General features: G+C 52.2%; 1 protein-coding gene across 1 annotated transcript; it reads right to left on the bottom strand.

The window, feature by feature from the left end:
* Positions 1-5,622: 5,622 nt before the first annotated feature.
* On the bottom strand, positions 5,623-26,359 carry Irf8 (interferon regulatory factor 8). The gene is made up of 9 exons (XM_028880807.2): positions 26,261-26,359; positions 22,656-22,830; positions 18,648-18,831; positions 16,037-16,125; positions 15,218-15,323; positions 14,086-14,133; positions 7,320-7,700; positions 6,725-6,840; positions 5,623-6,191 (listed from the first exon to the last, which is right to left on the bottom strand). Exons 2-9 carry the CDS (start codon positions 22,827-22,829, stop codon positions 6,015-6,017), a joined length of 1,275 nt encoding a protein of 424 aa, XP_028736640.1. The 5' UTR covers position 22,830; positions 26,261-26,359; the 3' UTR covers positions 5,623-6,014.
* Between the last annotated feature and the right edge of the window lie 370 nt (positions 26,360-26,729).

The following is a 26,729-nucleotide window of genomic DNA, read 5'->3' as shown; positions in this document are numbered from 1 at the left end:
CCCGTAAGGTCAGGCGGCTGATGAAAGAGAAGCAGCTGTGGGGAAGCTGAGTCTGGAGGAAAGGGGGATGGTACAGCCCACCATGAAATGCAGGACCCCTAATCCCCATCCTGGGAGTCCTGGGTGTCTCTTCTGAACATCAAGGTTCTGGGCAACTGCCTTAGGGCTGTGGGACAAATGGCCATAATAGTGGCTTAAAACAGCACACGCTCATTCCCTTACAGTCCTCAGGGTCACAAAGTGGGAATGGCAGCTCCTTCTAGAACCTTCTGTCTGTTTCCCTGCCATTTTCAGCTTCCAGAGTCCCCTCATTCCTTGGCTCACGGCCTGGCCTCCACCTTCGAGCCATCACACCTGACGAAATCCTGTTCTTGGTGTCACGTGTCTTCTCTGATCTCTGTGTCCCCTCTCCATAGACTCAACACTGGGACACTGGCCTGTGTGGATAACCGAGAAGGATCTCCCGTTGTAAGATTCTTGACTTATTCACAGAGGCCCTAGCCACAGCCACTTTATTCTGGCCTCAGGATCTCTAACCTGCTTTGCTCCAGACAGAGGCAGGGCATTGTGGAGATCGAGGGACCCCTGCAGGAACCACAGGCAGGAAGAAAAGGGGCATCTGGGGCAGCTGAGACACTGATTTTTCCCCAACGCTAGCCAAGGAGCTGCCCTGGGGTTCCCTCCTGTCCCTTTGGGGGTTTGGGCAATTTTTAAGTTTCCCTTTTCATATACTTCAGACAAAAAAGCAAAACAGGGGGATCCTCAGTGCAAAGGTGTGACCCGTAACACTCTGAGTTCGGTCCCACTCAGTAACACAGCTCCAAGCCAGGGTCACTCCCAAACTCCGTCCTCCGCTTACCCATGATGGAGGGACTAGGAGGTCCCTGCTCGCTGTCAGCATCCACAAAAGCTGTCCCCTCCCCACGTCTCACCACAAGTGATCCTAGACCCCCAGATTCTGCCCTTCCTTCACTCTCCTGCCTCTCTCCTTCCGTCACATAGGAAAGGCTGACCTAAAGCACACCATTTCAGTGGTCTCCAGGGGAGGTGCTCGCAGTGATTCCTCCTATGGGGTGTGCGAGTTCGTCTGACTGCTTAAAGAAACCCGTGAAATTGCCTTCGCGCTGGCACTGCTTGTTGGGAGATGGCTGAGATGGGATCTCACATCTCTCGGCAGCTCTGAGCCATCCTCGGGCCCCTCTTTCCGTCACAGGGCTCCACGTAGATCTCAGGCAATGCGTCACAGCCCCTCCCACCACCCATGTGACCATCAGAACCACCCTACCACACAGGCAGTCGGAAGGCTGAGGAAGGAGGCTTGTCCCAAGTTTGAGGCTAGCCTGGACTACAAACTAAGACCCTTTCTCAAAAGCAAACAAATAAATAATAAAACAGAGTGCTACAGTAGTCCAGGGCGGGAAGCTGGGATCAAGGCAGCCTGGCCCTTGGGCTAGCTGAGATCTGTGTAACTTCATAAGAGAAGTTTAGTAATTTCATTACTGTTTACAGTTGCAGCTTTCTTAAATGATCACATTAATATCGTATACAATTAAATCGATGTCCATAATTAAAGGGAACCATATAATTCTTTTTTTTGTGATATATATTTTTTATTTTACAGTATCATTCAGTTCTACATATCAGCCATGGGTTCCCCTATTCTCCCCCCTCCCACGCCCTCCCCTTACCCCCAGCCTACCCTCCATTCCCACCTCCTCCAGGACAAGTCCTCCCCCGAGGACTGTGATCAACCTGGTAGACTCAGTCCAGGCAGGTCCAGTCCCTTCCTCCCAGACTAAGCCAAGTGTCCCTGCATAAGTTCCAGGTTTCAGACATCCAATTCATGCAATGAGCACAGGACTTGGTCCCACTGCCTAGATGCCTCCCAAACATTGATCAAGCCAATCAACTGTCTCACCTATTCAGAGGGCCTGATCCAGCTGGGAGCCCCTCAGCCTTTGGTTCATAGTTCATGTGTTTCCATTCATTTGGCTATTTTTTTTCAATAATTGAGTAAAACTGAAATTTATTATATGCCACAGTCGTCCTAGGGACCTCCATGCTATACCTATAGCCTCTATGGTTCTATGGGTTGTGGTCTGATTGTTCTTTATTTTATATCTAGAATCCACCAATGAGTGAGTACATACCATAACTGTCTTTCTGGGTTTGGGTTACCTCACTCAGGATGATTTTTTCTAGTTCCATCCATTTGCCTGCAAATTTCATGCTTTCATTGTTTTTCTCTGCTGAGTAGTACTCCATTGTGTATATGTACCACATTTTTTTCATCCATTCTTCCGTTGATGGGCATCTAGGTTGTTTCCAGGTTCTGGCTATTACAAATAGTGCTGCTATGAACATAGCTGAGCATGTATCTTTATGGTATAAATCAGCATTCCTTGGGTAGATGCCCAAGAGTGGGATGGCTGGGTCTTGAGGTAGTTCGATTCCTAATTTTCTGAGAAACCGCCATACTGATTTCCACAGTGGTTGTACAAGTTTACAGGGAACCATATAATTCTATACATTCATAGATTGCTCTATCATAACTCCTAACAATTGAGTATTAATTATTCTATTATTGTTGGTTTGGTTTCTTGAGACAGTGTTTCATTGTATAGCCCTGGATGGTCTAGAACTCACCATCCTCCTGCCTCAGCCTCCTGAGTGCTTGGATTACAGCACCCCCACACCCCACAAACAATTACGTTATTGACATAGTTGACTGCCACACACACTTGACCATTGGTGTTACAGTTCGTTGACAAGAACTATTTAATATTTATAGTGTAACTATTTAATCACTCACAGCTTAATTATAAATGAGTGATAAACGGAAATGCACTTTTTTTTTTTTTCATTTCCTGAGTGGCAGGCCATTTGCTCCTCAGTGCGTGGAACCAAACCCCTCTTACTGATGAGGAAACCCGGAGTCAGAAGCAGGAGCAGCTGGTGAGCTGTGAGTGGGCGGCACCCTAACCTGTCCTGTGGTCACACAGTCTCCCCCTCACCCTCCACCAGCCCAACCAGCCCTCCTGCAACAGGTACACCCTGGCCTCGCCCCACCCTGTTCTTACCTGCTCGTCTCTAGGGTCATTGTCCTATGTGGATGGTATAAGGGAAAAGAGGACATTTGCTTCCCTGGTGGATCTTACAGGCACTGGTAGGCTAAACAGCAATGCACAGAGCCGCGGTGATGCACGCCAACTTCCGAAGCTGTTTTTGATCCTAAGAGTGGAGGTAGCTGGTCTTTCCCTCAGAGCCAAACACTCTCCATTCAGAGAAAGTCACTTTCCTTTGAGGACCCAAGTCTTGTCCCTGGAGGCCCCAGCCTTCAGAGACTCTAATTCCCTCCTGTGCTTCAGAGAGGCAGAGGCACCATCCATTCTTGGCCCATGTGTTAACTCTGAGAGACACAAACTGGGACTGGGTTCACTTTCCACATTCAGAGAAGAGCGGCTTATAAACAAAATTCCTGCTCGGAGTACTCCGGAGCTAATGTGACTCAGTGCAGAAATACCTGTTGTCCTTTGCTCTGGGGTCAGCTGTCCTCTGGGTCAAGGACCTTGCACAGAGGCTCTTCCCTCTAACAGTGCTCCCAGAAGGCTTCACACCAGCCACGCATGGACCTCTGCCTCTCTTTCCACACCTGTAAGCTGTGACTAACAGGCCTTGTCTCTGAGGGATCCCATGAGAGCAGAGGTAGTACGCACTGCCTCAGAGACAGGATGTGCTGGGCTGCGTCCACCCACCTGAGCTAGCAGCCCGTGCCCACCTGCAGTGGGGGCTTCGCTCCCAATTGCTAATGCAATGGTCCCTGGGCTGGATGGAGCATCACTGAGGGACCATGCTGGGCTTTGTGTCCAGTATGAGTACGTGTATGTAAATGGAAGGTCATACCTCATCACCATGACTGGTAACCAGCCCCCTGATACTTCCAGAAAGGTGCTACTGGTGCAGTCTCCTTCCTCCATGCCCTCCCACACTTCACACAGCCCGGGCTCACTGAAACCCAGATAGGCCTCTGATGGAACAGCATCCATTGCCCACTGTGCTCTCCAGTGTCTTCTAACCACCTGTTCCATTCTCCAGGCCTTTCCGCCATTGTTTGGGGGAAAACAAAACAAAAACTCTAAATCCTTAAAATCTCAGTCCATCATTTCTTTAAAGTTCCTTCTTTAAGAATCCTCAAAGTCATGGTGACTCATGCCTATAATCCCATCACTCAGGAGGCTGAGGCAGGAGGATTGCAATGAGTTCAAAGCCTGGACTACAGAGTCAGATCCTGTCTGAATTTTTTTTAATCAAATTTTTAAAAAAAAAAATCCTGGAATCTAATGAAAATTATATTTGAGAGTAGTTTTTAAAAGCAAAGAACAGATATCACTTTTATGAAAGAGTAATTTACTTTAATAAAGGAGGAGATCAATACTTTTCAAGTGGATACAAAAATAAATATTTGGATTACATATTTGTGTGTTAGCACTCCCTGAGACAGGAGAGTGGGTGACATGTGACACATGGCCAGCAGACAGGCTGTCCTGGCTTTGACCGAGGGGGAGAAGCAAGCCCTGGGTTCTGTTTGCAGGTGTCCCGTACTCTGGCGATGGCATCTGCTGAGCGGGCCCACCTCCATCACCTTCACACAGCAGCCATGATGTTCTCCATGTTCTTTGACTTTTCTGGTTGTAAGGCGTGGCCTGTCGAGCCCCTCATTGGCTGGGACTGTCTTCCCACCGCTCATGCTTCCCCTGCTTCTCAGAACAAGAGTCAACAGGTAAAGTTTCCCCTGCCCTCCTTCTCTGTGGAATGCTGGCACATTAGGAGAGACCCAGGATGGTCACCAAGGAGAACGAATCGAGGAGGTCTCTGGAAGGAAAAGGATGCTCCCTACACCCACCTCTGCTTGGCATCTGCACCTGTTATGCCCTGGTAGCCAAACTAAATCCTTGGCAGTGGCTCACTCCTACAGGAAGCGGTTCTGGAGGCGTCCCTGTGGCTCCACAGCCAGTGATGTAAGTTACTTAGATACTAGAACTAGACCGGACAGCCAGCCTGGGGGCACAAACGGGCCTCAGTCACCAAGCCACGCCCTAAGGTTTCCACCCTGGCTTCTGTTCAACATGTTACAGGTGGACATTCTGCTCTGTGATATGGAAGATGTGTACCTTTTCTCTGGCACGTGGAGGGGGGGCACTTCTAAGCCTAGACTGCAATTTGGATATTGCTTTTCACTGGGTCTTAGGATTGATTGGGTGTGGCGTGGGACAATGGACGGGTGAGATGTCTGTGGGTGGGTCCCCTCCACAGTTCCTGGTCCTACCACGCCCCACATAAACCCCTGCCAGCTGATACAGAGTCATGTGAATCGATGAGCCACAACCAAAATTCATATGAAACTCACAAGCAGTATCTACACTCATATATATTATCTGCCCATTTTACAGGAAAGGTCCAAAGTGATTGGCAGTAGGTCATGCAAAAATACAAATATTGTTTAAAAAAAATGAAAACCATTTAGAAAGGAGACAGCGGTTACCTAGACCATCTCATTACAAAAGTTTCTTTTGAAAAAAAAATGCATCAACTTATTTTCTCAGCCTTCTGGCCAAAAACAAACAGAAAAGGTCTGAATAGTAAAAAGATGCCTTGTGTAGAGGCAAGCACAGGAAGTCATAAATCTCTACCTTCAGCCAAGAAGGACAAAGGAGGCCCTATTGGCACAGACTGATTTAAACTGTCAAAGTGACTTCAACATGCAGAAAGAATAACCATTAATGGTAAAGGGGAAAATTCAGGAAACAAACGTTTTAATCACAGGTTCTAGCCACAGCCCCTGCCAGCTTCCGAAATCTGCCTGAGCAGGAGCGTGTCCATGTCTGTGCTTCTGGAGACCCCACGGAGGACACCACCCACCCTAGTCAGAGGGGTCCACATCCTTTCAGAATCCTCTCAGTCACAGAATCGTGAAGCTTGAGCCTCAGGCGAGGTGGGATGGCCCGGGGAGAGGCTTAGACGGTGATCTGTTGGTTTTCTCTGAAAAAGGGTCTCTGGTGTGAGGCACAAATGTCTGGAAACATCCGGAAGGTCTGGTCTAGCTGGGGCTCCTCCAGGGCTGGCACCAGGGAGGCAGCACCACAGCTCTTGCCTGCGTCCTCCACCAGCTGCCTGGCATACAGCTGCTCCACCTGCGAGGGCCATGTGCCAAGTCAGAAGAGGGGCGGGAGGAGAGCGGGGGCCTTCCTCCACCACAGGCCGCCCGAGCCCCTCCATGACAAGAAGGAACCAGGCAGGCAGTGCTTCTGACCATTGCTGAGAGTGTTCTCCCAGGACTGCTCCAGCCTGGCCAGACAATGCTCAGAAGGCCACTGCTCGACCACAGTCAAAGGAGGACTTACAAGACTGTAATCTGTCACTTAGACCTTAGGGCCACTGGGCAGGGGGAGATTTTCTAAAGGGGAAGGAACAGGGGAAGGGAGGAAGGGAAATCAGGAGAGAGGGAGGAAGAGAAGGAGGGAAACACAGATGAAGAGACTCCCAACATGGGAAGACAAAACGCAGAGGTGGCAGGAGCCCTGTGCGGTCTTGTTCACGCCCCTCTGCCCTGGTCACACGGGTGGGATTCTCAGTCCTTGCTGTCTCTTCTCTGGGATAAAGTTGGCCCCCATTATAAACTACGGTGAGGATGCCTGAGCACAAGACAGAAGCCGCTAGCTCTCACCTGCACCAGAATGAGTTTGGAGCGCAAGGGCGCTGTATCCGGAAACTCCTCCCCGAAGCACAGTACCACCCTGCTGTCAGGAAGACGACTCTGGGCGTTGTAGAACTGATGCAGTTCTGGAAGAACACAGAAACCAGTGAGCCTCTGAGCTGTAGTCAGAGTCCAGGGGTGGGCTGCAGAGCTTGGAAGGGAGCCACATGCAGCCCGCAGGCTGAGGACTGGACACACTGAATCATGCCACCTCTCCAGGGACCCTGCCGAGGTAAAGGAGCTGAGCTTGGGCTGGCTGAGGCCTTGGACTCTGCATTTCTAAGCAGTTCCCAGGCTAGGGGACAACCACGAGCTTCATTCACTCCACATTCTGGAAGGAAAGGATCCCGCTCTGATGTCCTGTCTACGCAGGGGAAACTGAGGCAAGGGCTCCCCAGGCTACTCAGGGAGAATGTGCAGGTCAAGCTTCAAAGGGTTCCCCAGCTATACCATTGCCAAAGCCCTCCCCCCTGCGAGAGTAAACTGAGTCCGTGATGCAGGTGGCGCCGGGTCGCGGGTGGGTGTGAACTCTAAGGCAGGGCCAGGGAGGTGATTCAGTACTGACCTCTGAAGAACTTGTTGGTGTCAAAGACTTGCACCACCTCGTCCCGCTCCAGCTTGTTGGGCCTGCCCTTGCCCACCACTGCGTTGCCACTGTAGAACACGCGGCCCTGGCACAGCCGTTTCACAAACACACCCTTGTGGTTGCTATGCAGGAGCACACCACGCTCCAGGTGCCCAAACAACTTCCGGGTCACCTGCCTCTGCCGCTCGCTGGGGATGGTGTCCGCTGTCGGGAAGCACACCAGCTCCAGGCCATCGGGCGCATACAGTTTGGGAAGGCCCGGCTGGCTCAGGGACAGACGGCAGCCCTCGGGGCAGGTGGTGGTAGCCTGGCCCACCGGCTTGCCCCCATAGTAGAAGCTGATCAGCATCTGGGAGAAGGCTGTTGGGGGTGAGAACACAGGGCAGTCAGGGGCCTGGCAGAGCGGAAGCCCCAGGTCCTCTTTTCCCAAAGGCTCAGAGTCTATTCCTCCTTCCACGTGGTGTTTGCTTGTAATCCCAGCAAACACCCTGAGTGACAGAGAAAGGCCAGCCCTGGGGCTGACTGGCCAGCCAATCTCATCTGGTAAGATCCAAGGCAATGGGAGGTCCTGTCTCAAAAAATAAGATGGACAATGCCCAAGAAATGATACTTAAGACTGGCCTCTGGCCTACACACACGCACACAACACACATACACACACATGAACACACACACACATGCCTCTGCACACACATGAACACACACATGTGAGCATACACACACACAATCTAGGAAGGCCTGGTTCAAGCCACACAGGTATTGCCTACGTAATTTCTCATGAAGCGCCTGGGGCTCTGGTTCCCTTGTCACCCTGGACTCAGTGGCCTCCCTTCGAGACGGGAAGAAACATCAACGGTGTGAACACCATAATATCATTTTCACAACACACAATGGATGGCCTGGGATTCCCTGGATTCGGATCGCAAACCTCAGTAAAATCCTGCAAACGGCCTGTCCTCCAGAAAGGCCAGGGAGCGCTCTGCCTGGAAGCTATGCGGGAGGGGGCTGTGATGACAGAAAGGCCCTGTCCCCACCATTCCTTCGCTCTGTCTGTCACCTCGAGAGCCAGGGTGCAGTTCAGAGTGGGAATGCTTGTCTCACACATGCAAAGTCCTGGGTTACAACCTCAGCACCACAAATGTAAACTACGCAATAAGTGAAATTGGAAAAAAAGAAGAGAAAGGCTTCAGTTTGGCACCAACAGACCATAATAATCCCAACAACCTTTTTAGAGGAAGATTTTGAACTTGAGCCGTGAGGCTGGAAATGTACCAACTCTGTACTTTGCTTTTGTGGACTTTCGTTTGCTTCAGCCTCTGGCTTCCTGTCTCACAGGTGCTGCCGGTGTCCTCTTACAGGCAAGGGCGGCAGCATTCCAGATGAACTTACAAAGGGAAAAGACAGGAAAACTACAATGCAGAGGGCCCAGCAGTCCCTGACTGACAGCCAGCGTGGAGGTGGGGCTCCAATGATGGGAGCCAGGGAGACCCTGAACTACGGCAGGGATGAGGGGAACAGCCCAGAGCTGGACGCTGGAGATGCTCCATAACTGCTATAAACAGAATTTTCCCCCAACAGCAGCCTCATGCGTCCTCAGCTTCTCACCAGTTCAGGCGTCCCTCTGGAGCCACAGAAGCTGATAGCTCCCCTAACCTACAGTGTCCTGGAGCTGTGCGGCCGGCCACCAGCTTCGCCACTGGACGGGCCTGTGTGAGTAACGCACTGTCAGGGCTAACGCGGCTGCACATCTGGAATCCTCAGACCCTTCCGTAGGGTCTATCCATCAGAGCGCCCACCACTGTCCACAGACTCTGTTGTCCCCTGGGGCGGTTACCTAGAGTTCTAGAGTCACCTGAATAAACAGTCAGCTGTTTGGGTTCTGGTCATCAAGCTCACATTATGGGAAACTGAGGCCCAGGTCAGCTTGGTCAGCAGTTAAGTGGTAGTTCTAGTGTACCTATTCCTCACACCCTGTACTCTCCACCAGCCATGTGAGTATACCCTGTGTCTGTATCACCAACAAACTGACACATCCCCTCTGCACCCTGGGACAATTTAGGACTTCATTCTAAGTGAATGGAGCTCCCAGCATTGCATCTGGCCTCTCACACTGTGCCCTGCGCTCACCTTGTGCCCTGTGCTCACCCTGTGCCCTGTGCTCACCCTGTGCCCTGCGCTCACCCTGTGCCCTGTGCTCACCCTGTGCCCTGTGTTCACCCTGTGCCCTGTGTTCACCCTGTGCCCTGTGCTCACACTGTGCCCTGCACTCACACTGTATCCTGTGCTCACACTGTGCCCTGAGTTCACACTGTGCCCTGTGCTCACACTGTGCCCTGTGTTCACACTGTGCCCTGTGTTCACACTGTGCCCTGTGTTCACACTGTGCCCTGTGCTCACACTGTGCCCTGTGTTCACACTGTGCCCTGTGTTCACACTGTGCCCTGTGTTCACACTGTGCCCTGTGCCCACACTGTGCCCTGCGCTCACACTGTGCCCTGCGCCCACACTGTGCCCTGCGTTCACACTGTGCCCTGCGTTCACACTGTGCCCTGCGCTCACACTGTGCCCTGTGCCCACACTGTGCCCTGTGTCTACACTGTGCTCTGTGCCCACACTGTGCCCTGCGCTCACACTGTGCCCTGTGTTCACACTGTGCCCTGTGCCCACACTGTGCCCTGCGCTCACACTGTGCCCTGCATTCACACTGTGCCCTGTGTCTACACTGTGCCCTGTGCCCACACTGTGCCCTGTGTCTACACTGTGCCCTGTGCCCACACTGTGCCCTGTGTCTACACTGTGCCCTGTGCCCACACTGTGCCCTGTGCTCACACTGTGCCCTGTGTTCACACTGTGCCCTGTGTTCACACTGTGCCCTGTGTTCACACTGTGCCCTGTGCCCACACTGTGCCCTGTGCCCACACTGTGCCCTGTGCCCACACTGTGCCCTGTGCTCATGCTATGAACACATTGTGAACTTCACCCTGTTGTCTCAGAGGAATTTTGGAACCAGAACCCCTCAACACCCCCAGGAACAGCCCCAGGAACAGCAAACTCAGAGGTCTGCCGGCAGGACTGGCTCAGTGACCCTCTGCCGTAGCACCTTGAGCTTGGAGAAGGGACAGGTGGGAGGAGCGTGGTGCCAAGCTGCCACACCTCACAAGTGACAAGTGCAGACCCAGAGGAGAAGCAGGTGACCAGTGCTCTCCATGCTGTCATGCAAGTCTTCACCTCCCCCACTGAGATTCTAATGCAGCCTAAGCCTGCTTTACATGCATCCACAGAAGACACCAGCGGCTCACCCCACATGGGACCCCAGGCCCCCCATTAATATCATAAAATCCGGATCAGCACCGTCACCGTCAGCATCCCCTTCAGTACCGCATTCCAGCACTGCTTCCTCACAGCTGTGTGACTTAAGGCAAGTGGCTTCACCCCTCTGTGCCTGCTGCTCATCAACAAGCTAGAGATGGCAACGGCACCAGCTTGGGGGTGGGGGGGTTGGTGGGACCACATGAGCCAGGGAAACAGGGCAAAATTGGGTCCACAAATAAGCCCCCTGAGACTGGGCACCACAAACCCCGGTCCGCAGGGGTTGTGATAGGTGCTGAGCCAGGTGCTTTGGCCCCATCCACACATCAGACCCCTGCCGTGCGTTACTGGTCACGGCAGCCCTTTTGCAGATGAGGAAGTGAGGCTGAAGGGTGTGAAGGTGCGCCAGTCCAGCTGCTCTGTGGGCGAGCCTGGCCTGGCTCCCCACAGCAGGCTGGCTCTGGCTCACTCTGAAGTGCTGAGACACGCCGAAGGGCCTCAGTGTTTGACCCATGTATGGAGCACACACAGGCTGGGAACACACTGGCAGCCTCGGGAGGATTGACAGCAGGGTGGCACTGAGAGAGACTCCGGGGTGGACGGCAAATAAAGAGTGGCGGCTCATGCCCTAGCACTCCAGAGCCTGAGGCAAGAGGGTTGTGAGTTCATAACCACCCCGGGCTACACATTAAGACTGTCTCAAGCCGGGCGGTGGTGGCACACACCTTTAATCCCAGCACTCGGGAGGCAGAGGCAGGCGGATCTCTGTGAGTTCGAGGCTAGCCTGGGCTACCAAGTGAGTTCCAGGAAAGGTGCAAAGCTACACAGAGAAACCCTGTCTCGAAAAACCAAAAAAAAAAAAAAAAAAAAAGACTGTCTCAAAAAAAAAAAATTAAAAGCCAGACCTCTGGATTTTTCTGATAAATAGGAAGTCCATCCTAGCCTGATCTAAAGGCCCAGAACACTGGTTACCACAGGGAGGCAGCTACCATGGGGCAGACCTCAAGGCCAAGGTTCTCCACAGTGCCGCAGTCTCCCCTGCTCCCTACTGTTCCTCCCCACCCATCTCACGCTCCGTCATCTCTGTAGTCAGGAAGTCAGGAGCCCTGGCTTCGGCTTATCTACACAGACGGGGTGTGTGACCTGGGTTCTGGAAGAGGAGCGTGGGGCATCTGCTCCCAGCACTGGCCGGGAACTCCTTGCTTTCCTCATAAATGCTGAGACTGCAAGGCCCAAGGACACTTCCTCCTCACAGCCTAACTTTACCTCTCACTCAGATGGCCACAGGTCTGGGCCCGGCCAACACGGCACCCAGAATGCATTGGTCAGCAGACTCCCAGGGCCACAGCCCAGGACTGACAAGGCTAAAGGCCCGTGACCCCAGGCCTCCTGTGAGTGGGTTAAGGAGGCTTGAGAACAGGCTGGGAGGCAAATGCCCTCAGAAACTCCAACAAGCTACGGTCTCTATGTACAGACAGGTCTCGAAGGGCCCCAACATACAGTCTGGCACTAGACAGAGCATCATCTCCTTTGTGTTTTTCTTACTTAGTGAGAACCTGCCTCTGTCCCCATGATGGTCCCCAGGACATGCTTCTCCCTGAGCTCCACTGGGTCTGCCATGAAACCAGACAACATGGCGGCTCCTGGGAACATACGGACATGCTACCAGTCCCACAGCAAGCAGCAGTGAGGATGGGACACCAGGGACAGATCTCCACTCTGGGGCCCATCAGCCTCACCACCCAGGGCCTGTGAAATGGGGAACAACCCACCTCCATAACCTAGAGGAGGTTGGAAGCATGGGTGGAAAAGAGCCCACAAGAATGTCAGCCTTAACCCTGGCACCCAAAATTGCACCGTGAACACCAGCCACCATCATCATCACCATCACTGTTATCACCGTTACTATCAAAACTATTAGCACCAAAACCAGCACCAGTACCACCATTAACATCATCATCACCATCACCATCACCATCACCATCACCATCACCATCACCATCACCATCAGCACCGTAACCAACAGCATCATCAGCACCTGTACCATCAGTCTCGGCATTACCACCATCAGAAACATCGACTGTGGGATTGGCTTTTTTCTGGAAACACCTCTTGCCTTCAGAAACTGAACTTGCGCAGTTAACCTGGCCCCGCCAACAGGTTAATAATTTGCCTTGAGACCATTTAAAGCTATGTCCTCCATCTCTCTCCCCGCTGTGTTCTCTGCCTGTTGAACCTGCCTCTAAGAAAACAATGTAACCAACCTTACTATGCCTTGGATTTCCCATGCAATCAGCTTTTGCAACCCAAGCTAAATAATAGCTTTAATTATGTACTCTTCCATTCCTATGCCCCAGAATAGTGTGTGTGTGTGTGTGTGTGTGTGTGTGTGTGTGTGTGTGTGTACATGTGTGCTTGTGTGCATGCTGTGGTAATCATTTGCTGAAGGTGGCCAATAGATTAAAAGCAATCTTAAATAAAACAAATATCCCATAAGCGTTAGAAGCAACATGAGGATAAAAATAAATAACATATCTGAAGCTCTAAGTGCTACTCTGGGTCAGCTGGGGTCAGCAAAGTAACTTCTTCCCTTGTAAAACTCGGTTCAAGATCTCTGTTTAAAAAAAAAAAAAAGAATTCCTTGGTCCTTTCACATACTGTGTTTTCTGTGCCATTAAAGAATCACAGAGCACAGCACTTTGTCAGGGACAGAGAGACATCAGACCCACAGAACAGAGAGACAAAATAACACAGACCACAGACAACAAGACAGCCAGAAGGCACAGGGAGAGAATTGGAGAATTCAAAGATACAACATCACCATCAGCATCACCGTACCATGAGCACCATCAGCATCATCTGCATCATCACCATCAGCATCACCCATACAGTGAGCACCATCAGCATCATCTGCATCATCACCATCAGCATCACCCGTACAGTGAGCACCATCAGCATCATCACCATTGCCATCAGTGCTGTCAGCATCGGTACAAGCATCACTGTAACTCTCACTATGGGGCTGGAGGTGAGAGGAGGTGAAGGCCCCCTGTACGAGTGGCACTGGCCAGCTGTATCCCTACTAGACAGTGTTAGTGGCAGTGCAGCACATGGGGTCCTCACAGCACTTCACACATGAGAAACTTGATGCTCCAAGAGGCCAGATCCCTCCACCGAGGCCAAGGCAGCAGGGCAGCCTTCGCTCTCTTCTGCATTGCTGAAGACCCTCTGGACTGACTACGGCCACCTCAGGGAGGTCAGCAAACCTGGGCCACTTGCCTGCTCCCAAACTACACAGAATGAAGAGGGGGAGGCAGCCCTCAAAGCCTACCCCCAAGCCACACTTGTCCCTAGGACCTCAAGACCCCACCCAGGTCACGAGACTGTTTTCCAAAAGAGCCTGTGCAATGCCCACCCACCCAGAATAGCCTGGTACCTGAATGATGTGGGTCATAGGTGGCGTACCCGGTCACCAGTGGTAGGCCTGTAGGCAGAGAAAAAAAAAATTATTCCCATCTGGACTGGTGCTATGAGCAGGGAGTGACCCAAGTGTCTGGGGTATGGATGGGACACTAATGATGCTGATGTTGATGCTGATGGGCAGATCTCACTCTACGTGAGCTCTCAGGCTCACAAACACAGAAACTCATCAGGGTAAAGGGTTTCCTCCTGCTCTAGGATCCTGCCCTTGTGCCAGCAATCCACAGGACCATGCTTCCTTCCTACTGCAAGAATCTGGCCCAAATGTCACTAGATTATACACATAACCAGGGCTTGTCTCACGTGGGAGCCTGGGATCCCAGGCAGGTTTCCCAAAGGCATCTTTCAACACAGGGCCCCTTGCAAGACATTAATACCTACAGCCTGGAAATGTCACAGGCCTGCAGGGCCAGCTAAGACCTCCTAGCAGCTCCTGTCTTCGCAGAAAAGAGGCAAAGGAGGAAACCAAGGTGCCTATGAGCCATAACATTTGCTCACATGCTGTAGCAGGGGCCCAGGTGAATGACCCTCTTAAGCATCCATGGCCTGGGTGCACCTGCCAGATGCTAACAGAGGTGTGAATCCCTTATTTAACTGTCTAATTCCACTGGGCAGGTACTGGTGTCCCCAATTTGTAGATGAGTAAATGGAGGCACCACCAAGACATGCAACTGCCCAATGTGGTTCCAAGCTATTGCCCTGACTGAGCTCCCTTCTCTCCAGAAGCCCTGGGTCTCTCTGGGTCTGGGGGTGTCCTGAATGTCTGGACAGAACAGCAAACCTTATGGTGAGCCAGGAAGGAGAGGCAGGGTGGCTGAGAGCTGTGGCCTCCCTTCGGCAGACAACTCCTCCTCTCAATTTCCTGGGCGTATGGGAGGAGAGTGGCCATGCCTAACCACCTATTGTGGACCAAGACACTTGTGACTTCCTGGGAGGCTACAGCTTGGCTAACTCAGTTCATGGCTGTGATTTTTCACCTATCTGGACTCAGCAACCTTCCACAGGACATAGAGCCTAACAGTGGCGTGTACCCCCCAACCATAACACAAAGCGCCTAATGGCTGGCAGTGCTGGTCACCCACACTCACCTGCATTGGGCTGCTGGACCCACCAGTCAGGGAGGACCTGGCTCCTGCCAGCCTCTGGTGGGGATGGGCTCCTTTTAGTCAGACCCATGTATTCATCCACAGAAGGCTAAGGGACCAGGTGACAGAAAATAACAGTTAAGTCACAGGTCTCCGGCACAGCCCTCCCCCAAGCCCATGCTGGTAAAACCCAATATCAGATACACAAGTAAAGCCACCTTTATCTCATGAGGCAGAGCCTGAGCTTCGCTTCGCATTCATAGAGCACTAGACTAGAAACCCACCGAGCTGGTAGTCTAACCAGGCTTGCCGAGGCGATGAAAAAGCTCACTGGTCTTTTGATGGGGGGGAGACATGATCCAGCTCTGGGGCAACCTGTGGGGTGACACTGAACCAATCCTACACTGTTTTGAGAACCTCACTCAGAGAGCACAGGGATCTTGGTGGACACATCCAACTACAAGAGGTCCTGAAACCTCCTTTGTTTGTGACCCTGGTGCGGCATCATAACCATCTACTTGCTCAAGTGAGTTGGCAAAAATTAAAAAAATAAAAAAATGATACACTTTAAACAGGACAAGGGGAAAAGGATGTAGAACCAAGACCTCCCTGAACATCACAACTTCCCACAGGAGGAGACAGGACATGCAGGGCCTGACCAGTACAGGAAGGCTGGCCTGGGGAGGCGGCCTGAGAGCCCCTCAGTCTGCCTCTTCAGCTAGGACCGTCACTTCCCTAGAGAGCCTGAGGCTCTCCAAGCCTGTGAGGGGTAAAATCCGTGTCTCTCCCTCCCTGGCAGGCATCTGGGAGGCCTCTACTCACCTCCTTGATCAGCTCCTCTATCTCAGAGCGCCCACACTCCATCTCCGTGACATCGCTCATGCAGCCGGCCGGCGCCACGCCCAGCTTGCCTATGGGAAAGGGGATGGACACCATGACCCAGGGCAGCTAAGCATTGCAACCTTTCTTAAAATGCTGAATTAAGGAAACGGAGGTGGTCAGCGTCCTCACTGGTTTTGACTAGCAGCTGCTAGAAGGTTTGGGAAAGACTCAGCCGTGCCTTCTCATGGCCTGGTCATCTGATCAGCCAAGTCAAAAGGGAGAAGTGGGTGGTGGGGGTTGTAAACACAAGGCTTTTACAGGACAGGGACCAGACTTTGGTTGGCTTCTTCCTTCTATCTGAGCCCCGCCTGGTACATGTTATACCAGACGTTTACTGTCTACATATTGAAGATAAGTTTGCTAGTCTGGGTTATTTGAAAACATCCAGAGATTTACTGGAAAATATCCTGGCAGATGGGGAGCCAGGTAGCAGGAAACCTTTTTGTCCTCTCCAAATATGCATGTGTGTGTCTGCGCACCTCTGCCACATGGTAAAGTCACACACATGTGCCCTTTTTCACAGCCTCCCCCTGCCTCCCAGCGGGGCCAGAGCTTTTATCGGCTAGCATCTGGGTCCAGATGGCTTCTGGCCCACGTTGCACCTCTTCCCTGATCAGAAGTTCGCCTTGGAAGGTTAGCCCCCAAGAGAAACAGCATGACTAACTAACCCCGCCCCCTCCGCCAGGCCCCCCACTCCCAGGGGCCTGTGCAATCTCCCTATTGCTCCATCCAGATGCAGGGCTTCACTCAGAAGCCATTGCTGGAGCAAGCAGAGGGCAAGAAGCCCCCCACCCCATCCCACCTACCCGCCCTGCCCCACCCCCAGGCCAGCAAATCACTCAAGTGATTTCATAGTACAGTGTACCACCAGGACAAATACTATGCAAATGCTGTGTTCCTCTGCTCAAGAGCCTGCTGCTCCCTCACCCCCAACGCTGCAGGTGATGGGGCTCCACCCGCGCTATAAACAAGTCAGGGTCATCTACCAAGTCAAGCCTGGCTGGTCCTGGGGGAGCGGGGCACTGAGAGCAACTTCCCTATTGCTTCAGATGGCTGTGAAGACCAACAGTCTAGAGCAGGGAGTGATTCCGGCTAATTGACCCTTCTTCCAGAGGCGGCAGAGAATGGGCCAGGCCCCGGGAGCCGCACTGTGTAAGTCTTATCACGGTCACCTACACGGGCTCTGAGTCAGTGAAACCAGGTAGCCACCTGCAGGTGACTAAGCTACAAACGACAGATCATACAGCACCGCAGTGGTACCACCTGCATCAGGCCTCAGTTGGCTCAGCTTCCTCTCTGGGGGATTTTGTTTTGTTTGTGAGACAGGGTCTGACTCTGCAGGCCAGGCTGGCTTTAAGGATGCAATCCTCCTTCCTGCCTTGGCCTCCTGCGTCCTGGGATAACACACACACACACACACACACACACACACACCAACGTACTTCCTACCCCCAACAGACTAGCTGTATCAGCATTCCATATTCTCTGACAGGCTTCGTCACCAGGTCAGTCCCCTGGTGTGTGACAGACACTCTGGCACTGGCTCACTATATAGATGTTTGAGTCATGACTTGTACTTTTTAAAAAACTGTGTGTCTGCTGCTCGATACCCCCACCGAAGGACGAGGACAAACCCGGAATCTGTGTTCAGCCCTAAGAACTGTGCAAAGGTTTCAGCTCTTACCAGCCTGCCAGTAAGTTTCCAGAGAAAAAGTCACAACTCCACAATATTCTTGGGTCTGTGTGGAGTGGTTGTGAAAACCAAAGCTTTTCAAAAACCCTCACAAACTCATGATGGAGATTAAACAGCTCTGGTTCTGCACAGGACAGGAGTTTAAAAGGATTCTGAGGTCAGCACTGAGCTTGATACATTCTGATTGATTAGTGATGTCTGGCCAGAGCACAGACAGGCACACGCAGTGCAGCAAGTTTGGGCCGTCTCTGCTTTCAGGCCTTTACAGATGCTTTTAGGATTTTACTGCTGGAAGAGACCTCAGGGATGATGCTATCCCTGGCAGTAGTCACACGCCATGGCCATCAGTGAGGTCACCGCTGCTGAGATGTCTAACTGGAGAACTTTTCACTCAGCTTTATGACCCATGCCTTCCTTGCCCACTCGATCTTCTCCAGCCCCCCCCCCCGTAGAAAATTCTAGAAAGCAAGAAGGAATTCTGCATCGCATGCTATGCTGCGGCAGAGTCTCACACCTCTTCAGGGGAGCTTACACTGAGCTCCAGGGGTTCTGCCAGGCTCCGCTCTGAGCCATGACCCAGAGTGTTCTGAGCCGTGACCCCTGGGCTACCCTTCCCTGCCTCTGTGTGGCCACTCCCTCTGCAGGAAGCTGCCACTTGACGGCACATGGCGTGTGAGGTCAGCAGGCCGGCTCTCTGGGTCTGCTTACACAAGAGAGAACAACTTTGTTTAGCTAAACCAGGCACCCGATCCCTGCGGGTGGCATGCCTGCTTTGTAGAGACCAAAGGCTAAACTGGGCAGAAGGGGGGAAGGTGAGGAAGGGTCCTGGGAGGCTTCCTGGCCCCAACAGATAGTTACATTTTTGCTCTTCCTCGGGGACAATTCGGTAAACTTTATACGGCTCGGAAATGTCCAGCTGGGATCGATCAGTCACTTCCTCAAAATCTGGGCTCTTGTTCAAAGCACAGCGTAACCTCGTCTTCCACGTGGCTGGCTCAGCTTTGTCCCCATCTTTAAACTTCCCTTTAAAAACTGCCCAGGCCTGAAGAAAGAAAGAGAAACACAGTCAACACGGAGGGACACAAACCACAGAGTTCGCCACGAAGACAGGACCGCACGGCCCTCTCCCCCTCCCCCTCCCCCCCAGACTTTCCTGGCCGTCAACTCTTGTTCAAGGTCAGCACTCAATGGGACTTCAGGAAGACCACTTTGTCTACTGTATCTGAACAAACCAGAGCAACACTCAGCAAAGCCAGAATTTGAACCCAGGCCCCAGGCTCCCCACACCCTAGGATGCATCTTTGGCAAAGTCCTTCTCTCGCTTGAAGGGCCTGCGAGCCTGAGGTCGTGAAGCTTAAAGAGGAAGGTGTGCATGGGGCTTCACTAGAATGGTCAAAACAAAGACTTTCTGCTTTTTCAAACAAAGCCCTGAGCATAAAAAGGGAACATGTGAAAAAGTCTGAATGTGATCACTGTTTTTTTTCCTTTTAATAGAAATTTTGTTTTCATTTTTTTTGCATGATTCTAGCCATTTAAAATGTAGTGAATTGTTCTCCCTGTTAAGTGTCTTTGCTTTTTATACATACATACATATATATATATATATAGTTTTTTAATAGTTGATTTTTCTGACCTGTCCAAAGCTTATGATCTAAGCAAAGACCAAAAATTCAAAGCAGGGGCTCAGTCAATACAGTGCTTGCCATCAAATATGTTCAAATCCCCAGCACCCACAGAAAAAGCTGGGTATGTGTGCCTGTGATCCCAGCACTAGGGACACGATGACCCAAGGATCCTTAGGGTTCACTGGCAGCCAATCTAGCCTAGTCCATGAGCTCCAGGTTCAGTGAAAGACTGGGTCTAAAGAACTGAGGTGGAAGATGACAGACAGAGACACCCAGCACGGCCCTCTGGCTTCCAAAGGCACATGCACAGCTCCAGGGAACACTTACATTCGAGGCCAGTGCTCTCTGAACTGTTGGCGCCGGGATCTGTGTTTCTGCTCGGCAAGAAGCTGGAGAACATTCCTGCCACTGAGCCAGAGTGGTCACTTCCTCTCTGACATAGTTGAAACCCACTTTTAGAAATATTTTTTAAGTAGATGGTTTCCAACTCTGGCTTTTATTATAAACTGCATTGCTGGCCACACACTGACTTTGTGGACTGTTGGGAATTCAAAAGCAGAGAAGAACAACCAGCCAGACTAAGTGTGATTTCAGGGTTATGATTACTGGAAGGTTCTATCTCTTTGCCACTGATGCTCAGCGTGGTCCGCATCTCACACACGGTCTAAAGCACTCTCCGGCAGTACCTCCCCCTGGATATACAATCTAGAACTTCTGCCCTGGGAGTAAAGACCCCCTCTCTAAATCACTGAGTGATCCCACACTCCAGTGGCACCTGAGGAGGCACAGATGCCGCAGCAGCATGCCCGTCAGGGGCACACGATGGAACTGTGGCGCCTCAGCAGCACTGCCCTGTCCATTCCTTCATTCTGGGCTCACGCTTCCTCTGTGATGAAGGCCTGGAGGCCCCTACCATCAAATCAGACTTCATGGTCAGCAAGCATTCTGAGACACCACTGGGTACCAGCAGGGGCCTACCCTGAGCCATGTCACATCTGGCCAGAGACCAGCTCTAAAGAACTGTCTTGGCTGCATGGTCTCTTGGGGTCACCCAGAGCTGAACCCCAGAGTGGGTCGTCCCGGGACCCATTGCTGACACTGTGTCCTATTGCACTTTAAAAATCAACATCGGGAACGTACCTCAGCTGAAAAGAGTGCTTGCCTGGCATGCATGAAGCCCTGGCTTCAATCCTCAGCATCACCATATAAACCAAGTATGGTGACCCACGCCAATAATCTGAACATTCGGGAGGTAGAGAGAGGCAGGAGGATCAGGAGTTCAAGGTCATCCTCAGCTATATAGCAAGCTTGAGATCAGCCTGAACTATGTAAGTCCCAGACTCAAAATAAAATCAAATAAAAATTAACTCCTATTTCTTCCTTCAAGGCCCTCTGTGCATTAGATAAGTGCTAAGTAGTTAGTCCCATCACCAGTAGGGCCCAGGGAATCTCAGCCCTTGCCTGATTGATGTAAGTTCAGTGTCTTTTTCATTCTCCATCTGTGGTCTACACAGGAAGCAGGCCCCCAGATGCCGCCTACAGACAGCTCTGGGCTCTCTGGTATAAGCCCTCTCCCCAGTAGAAAAGCAAGCAATATACCTTTTCCTTAATACCTACATTTTTTTTTCAAAGTTTTTAATAGTCTGAGAATAGCAGGTTTCCTACTTAACCAAAAAGTCCCTAATATGGCTCTCTGTCCAAGGCCTCAACACAGGGGGGTCCCTTCAACAGCCAAGATGCATTTGGCTGATAATGCAGAGACACCCTGCCCCATACAGAACAGCTCAGAAAAGCCCCTCTCCGCTCCATGTCTCCCAGGCTGTCTGCCCCTCCCCACCCCACCCCTCGCCTCCCTATTTGGTGGGTACCCTTTCTCTCCCGCCATTCCTGCCGAGATTGTCTCATTTCAGATTGCCACACAGAGCGACTGCGTAACCAACGGAAACATCAGGAATCTTGCGCATTCTTCTCAATGCTGTTGAAACGGCTTGTTGGTAGTGAAGCACGTTGCATAAGATGCATAAATCTGGGGCTTTATTTCAGGACTCCTGGTTCACTGAAGTAGGGAACTGGCTAAAGAGAGACCTGCTATCTCCTGCAACAAGTGAGCCCCCCGGGCCAGCACTCTGCCCTTTCTCTAGAAGAATCATGATGGTCTCTCTGTCAATACCCTGTGCCTCAGATTCAGTGTCAATAAGAGTCATCACCAGCTCAGTTCAGGGTCCTCATTGGAAAGGGAAGACTGTGCCCCAGAGCACAGCATCCAAGACGGTTTGGGCCGTCACAGTGCTCTGCAGGCCATGCTCGCCCCTGGACCACAGTCTTGAGTCAGTTGCTGGTCCTCAGCAGTTCAATCTGCCTTGTGACCCTCATGACCTTCCTCCCCAGCCCCAGCTCCCCAGAACACACAGAACTAAAGGCAGTGGTTTACAACCTGGGCTCTGAGTCAGACCACCAAGGCTGTAGCTGCTCACAAAGTAGAAGTTTGGGCTGACCATGACCTAGGACTCTGAAACTCCCAGAGTGAAATGTAGATGCCTAGGGCCTTAGAAACACCCATAGGTGACTATGACAACTCACAGGGGACTCCTGACCCAGCCTGCCTGCAGAGCTGGGCTGGCCTGGTCCTTAGGGAGAAATTGCCCTACTTCTCAGTCCAGTAAAGAGTTAGGACCTTGAGCCCCCTGATCCAAATGCTGGCTATATCACACAGGAGTTATGAGACCCTGGAGAAGCCTCGTCTCCTCTCAGTGCCCTGCGGAATGCAAACAGGAGTATCACCTGCCACACAGGATGAGACGAGGAAAAAGAAAAGAACAGTTCAAGCCCGCTGTCACCCCAGCTGTCTGGCCTGCCCTCGGTGGTCGAACTCACTCCTCAGAAGGGGAAATATCAAGTGCAGGCTCGGAATGCCCCTCGAACCCTGACCCAGAAGCAAGGATGGAAACCTGTCACCCTTTTAGCTAGCCCTATAATGCCAAGGAGGAGTCACACTTTGAAAGAGCAAAGACTGAAGCCTTCCATAGCACTGTGCAGAGCCTGGCAGTACCTCAAGGCAAAGGGGTGCAGGGCAGGTGGGAAAAGCACACCTGACTTCATGGGGGAACACGCCAGATCCAAGCACTCCTCAGCCGGTGTTTCTCTTAAAATACCGGGTCAATTGTTTAGTCATCAGAACTAAAGAACCTCTACAGCCAGAGAGAAATCAGAAACCACCGCGTGGGGACGCAGGAGCCTTTACCTTGAAGATAGAAGCATCCACTTCCTGATTGTAATCCTGCTTGCCGGCATGCTTCCAAGGGATACGGAACATAGTCTTCTCGTCATTTTCCCATATCAGCCCTGGGTACATACTGCTGTCAATCTGCTCGATCAGCCACTGCCGGAGCCGACGCCCGCCATTCCGGTCACACATCCTTGGAAAGAAACAAATCTTTTAGTATAACAAATGTGGCTTCATGAGTCACAGTGACCCCAGAACTGACAGGAAGATCAGAGGTCCACACAAAGGTGCTGGCTTGGGAGAAGTCTGGGCCAGTGCCAAGAGAAAACAGTGTTGCCCCATGACCCTAAACCCAAATGAAAACTGAAAGCCCGAGGGACTCAGAACTGCCTGTCCAAAGATGTGCCCCACCCACCACCACTCTGGCCGTGAGTTCCAGCTCTCCCCTGATCTCCCATTCCAGACACTGAGGGCACCTGCTGGGAAGAAGTCGCTCTTAGATGATGCTGTACTTTGCTATGAGCTGCCCACCACTCTGAGAACAAGCTTACCTACTGATGCCCAGGGGACTCCTGTCCCTGGCAGACTTTGACCACAGCACCTCCTGAGAAAGAGGAGACCCTCAAGGCTACCTTTTATAGGTTATCCTTTCCTAGCTGGAGTGGTAACAGGAATACAAAACAGGATAGGGTCTTATTCCCACTGGGAATGAGTCAGAGCTGAAGTCATGTTCCAGCTGGGTGACCTTAAAGCCATTTAAACTTGGAATGTTAGGGATTCAGTCTAGGTGATGTGTGTAAAGTACCTGCATCAGGGCCTGTGCCCTAGAGAACTCCTCCAGTAACACAGATCCTCGGGGACTCTTAGGACCAGCCCTAGACAAGAGCAAAGCCCACTTGGGGGCTCTGTTTCCAGGCCCCACCACACACACACACCCCTGACACCTAACGACACCCTTGGACATTCTCACCAGCACTGTCAGGTAGCTTTGTCTGCCGCCTGGGGAAAGAGAACATTTGTGCCCAGAGACTTGCAGCCAGCATTTACTAGAACAGCCTGGAAATCCCCGAGGCAGTTGGACAGACGCCCACCCCCAAAACTAGAACACAGCATTTCTGGTCTTCCAATTAAAATGTGACCTCTTCGGGCAGGAAAGAAAGAAGTAATCAGCAGTGAAGAAACATGATGTCCCCAAGAACACAGTTACATCTAGAGCCAGCGTGTCCCACAAAGCAAAACGGTAGTCAGGATTGCTGGGAAGAGGCATGCAGGTCAGAAACTCCAGGCCACTGCAAGCAGCAGAGGGTGCAGGAAAACAGGCAGGTCCTGAAAGGGGGAGGTGAGATCTCTCCAGAGCTGACTTCAGCTTTGCCACCCAACAGTGCCAGCTGCCACCTGTGGGCTTGGAAGCGGGTGAGGGCCGAAGCGGAGTCGGACTCAGGTTCTGTTTTTGTTTTATTTTTGGAATTTTCATACCCCAAGCCAATCTCCGGCTCCCTGGGTAGCCGAAGATGTCCTTGAACTCCTGATCCTCCTGCCTCCACTCCCTCCTTCACAGGGCTGAAACCCAGAGCATGTGCATGCTGGGCAAGTGCTCTTGCCACCTGGGCCACATCTCAAGCAAAACAGCACTTTGGCTGGGAAACCCTGACCTCAGCAAGGGCTCTCTTCACCATTTGGTCCTCAGTCTGAGGACCCTCACCAGAAAAGCAGGGGAAGAGAGGATATCTCAAGAAACCCAGAATTCTAAGTGTTTATAAATGATAGGACAGAAAAGAATACCCAAGAAGAGAAATAAAATGCCATCAAGTATCTTCCAAAAGCAAAGATGGTGCTGGCTCCCACCGCTTGTTCTAGGGAGGAGAGAGGAGCCTCTTCCTGACTTGACAGTATCTTATGTGGGCTACAAGGATGAATGTGGGCAGAGCAGGGGTCGGGGGCTCAGGAGACAAGAGAGGGACTGGTGTCTGAGGACATGTCAATTCAAAGCCCTCCCAACTTCTCCCTTGGAGATGGATTTGTAAACCACAGCTCCTGGCACCTGAGCCTCCTGAAATCTAAAGAGAATTTGCTGGCATGGCTAGAGCTCTCTCCAGAAGAAGAACAGCACTTTCTCATCAGGGCTCCTCGGAGGACCAACACCCCAGAACTGTAAAGACACCTACCTGTCTTAGAGAGTGACAGAGAAAAGAAGTCACGGGAAGGAAAGGTGAAGTACAGACCGTGAAAGCTAGGAGGTTAAAATCCTCTAACACAGCCTCCTCTTCACCCAGAGGAGGAGAAGCTTGGAGGGACAGCCATCCCCTGGGCACAGCACAACCCGTCAGCACTGTGCCCGGCTCCCAGAAGTGATTGTATTCATTCTACAGACAAAAGCCTCAGCTGGGTTCTGGCTCTCAGCACATGGGCAATCCCTTCTAATCCCTTCGCAGTCGCCTCTGAGGTCCGAGGCAGGCAGAGCCTGACCCTCTTCTAACTATGGGCAATAATAATTTATAAACATGCTCACATGATGATAGCTTCCTCTTCTTGATTTTGAGGCAGCGGTCCTTCTCTGGGCCCAGGCCTGTCTACAGTTAACCCACAGCCGGAGCAACGTGTCCTGGGGCCAGGCTCCTCACAAGGCAGGTGATACCAGGCGGCAGAGGCTCATCCAACCCAGATGTCAGCGCCTGCACCAGCCATGTGTAGCAGGGCTCACCCCACACCATCTCCTTCATTCAGCCCTGGCCACCACTCTGGCTACCACTAAGCGGAAACCCATCACGGCCATTTCTCTCTGTGGCCCCAAAGCTTCCTCAAGTCACTGAATCACTCCCGGATCTTCATGAAGGAGCCCTGGCATAACTTAAAAGAACAAACCCAGAATTGTCGTGTAACTGCTCTTATCTTTGGCCTTAAAAGAAAAAAGTGGGGGGCTCGGCCTGAAATCCTAACACTCAGGAAGATAAGGCAAGAGAATCACCAGGTTTTCCAGACGCGCCTGGGCTACAGAGTGAAACCCTAGCTCAAAACAGAAATAAAAAATTAAAAAAGTGAGCTACAGGAGACAATTTTAAAATTCTAGAACATTTATGGCTAGTTTCTATTAGTTTCTACCTTCGAACCCCTTTCCCGACTGTGGCTAAGTAACCCTTCTCACCAGGAAATGTCTGCCCTACAGCCTGGGGCCAAGCTCACAGCAAACCAGTCCTGGGAGCTGTGACCCACAGGGAACATAACTTTCCTCCAGGGACAGCTGGGCTCTGGCGCAGTCAGAGAAGTCCTGCACCACTGGGCAATCAGACGGCTGCCACTCGTCAGAATCAGAGCCTGTAGGTCCCTGGGCGAGCCCACCTGCTTGCTTGGGATAGTTCACTCTGGGTAACCTGACTGCCGCGTGGAGATTGGCAGGTCTTACAATACAGAGAGGATCACTATTTCTCTTCATCATGAAGTTGCCCATCAGGCAAATTTCAAGGGGAAAGGGGGGTTGTTGTGTAGGTGGTGGTGGTGGTGGTTGCTGCTTTAAGAAGCAGCCAGTCTTCGGGAGCAGGCACCTGCTAACGTGCTGTACACTCCATCTGGGAGCGAGTGGAAGAGACACAGCCCCGGCCCGCGCGCCCTCCCCGGCCGCGTCCTACCTGCCGCCTGTTCCCTCGCTGCCCGCGCCTCGGCGACCAGCCGCGGGCTACTGGGTCGACGCTCTCGCCCCTTTAAGGACGGGGCGGGGGAGAGGGCGGGTCCAGCACGTGGAGCGACGGTCGAGCGAGCCAATGGCGCGCGGGAGGGGCGCGGGCGGCGCCCAATCAGAGCGGCCCGCTGGGTCCGCCTTCTCTGAAGCGCTCGCCTTTCCGAGAAATCACTTCTGCCCGAACCCGCTCCCCATTGAGTCCTTTTTCACTCTTTATCCCGGGGGCGGCGCGGGAGGGGGCTGCCCCAAGGATGGCTAGGGGGGCTGGGGTGTTCGCCCAAGGTCTAGGCGGCTGGTGGTGCACAGGTCACCCTTGGGTGTGGCTCAGGTTCCAGGGCGCCCCTGTCTCGAGCACGTGTAGGGGGCGCCCTGGGTGTCACCTGCCCGGGTTGGGGTTGCAGAGCAAAGGCCGGTCCCAG

This window comes from Peromyscus leucopus, chromosome 5, assembly GCF_004664715.2.
Source record: "Peromyscus leucopus breed LL Stock chromosome 5, UCI_PerLeu_2.1, whole genome shotgun sequence".
NCBI classification, from domain to species: Eukaryota; Metazoa; Chordata; class Mammalia; order Rodentia; family Cricetidae; genus Peromyscus; species Peromyscus leucopus.
Note: the sequence above shows the minus strand (reverse complement) of the source record. Positions and strands in the feature narration are given on the sequence as shown.

What these genes read in the sequence shown, in the direction of transcription:
- Irf8 (XM_028880807.2), bottom strand. Translation starts at nt 22,829, where the DNA reads ATGTGTGACCGGAATGGCGGGCGTCGGCTCCGGCAGTGGCTGATCGAG. An exon ending in CCCCGAGGAAGAGCAAAAAT is followed by an intron (nt 16,126 to 18,647) that starts GTAACTATCTGT and finishes CCTTTCCCATAG; the next exon opens with GCAAGCTGGGCGTGGCGCCG. An exon ending in TAGAGGAGCTGATCAAGGAG is followed by an intron (nt 15,324 to 16,036) that starts GTGAGTAGAGGC and finishes CTGGTCCCTTAG; the next exon opens with CCTTCTGTGGATGAATACAT.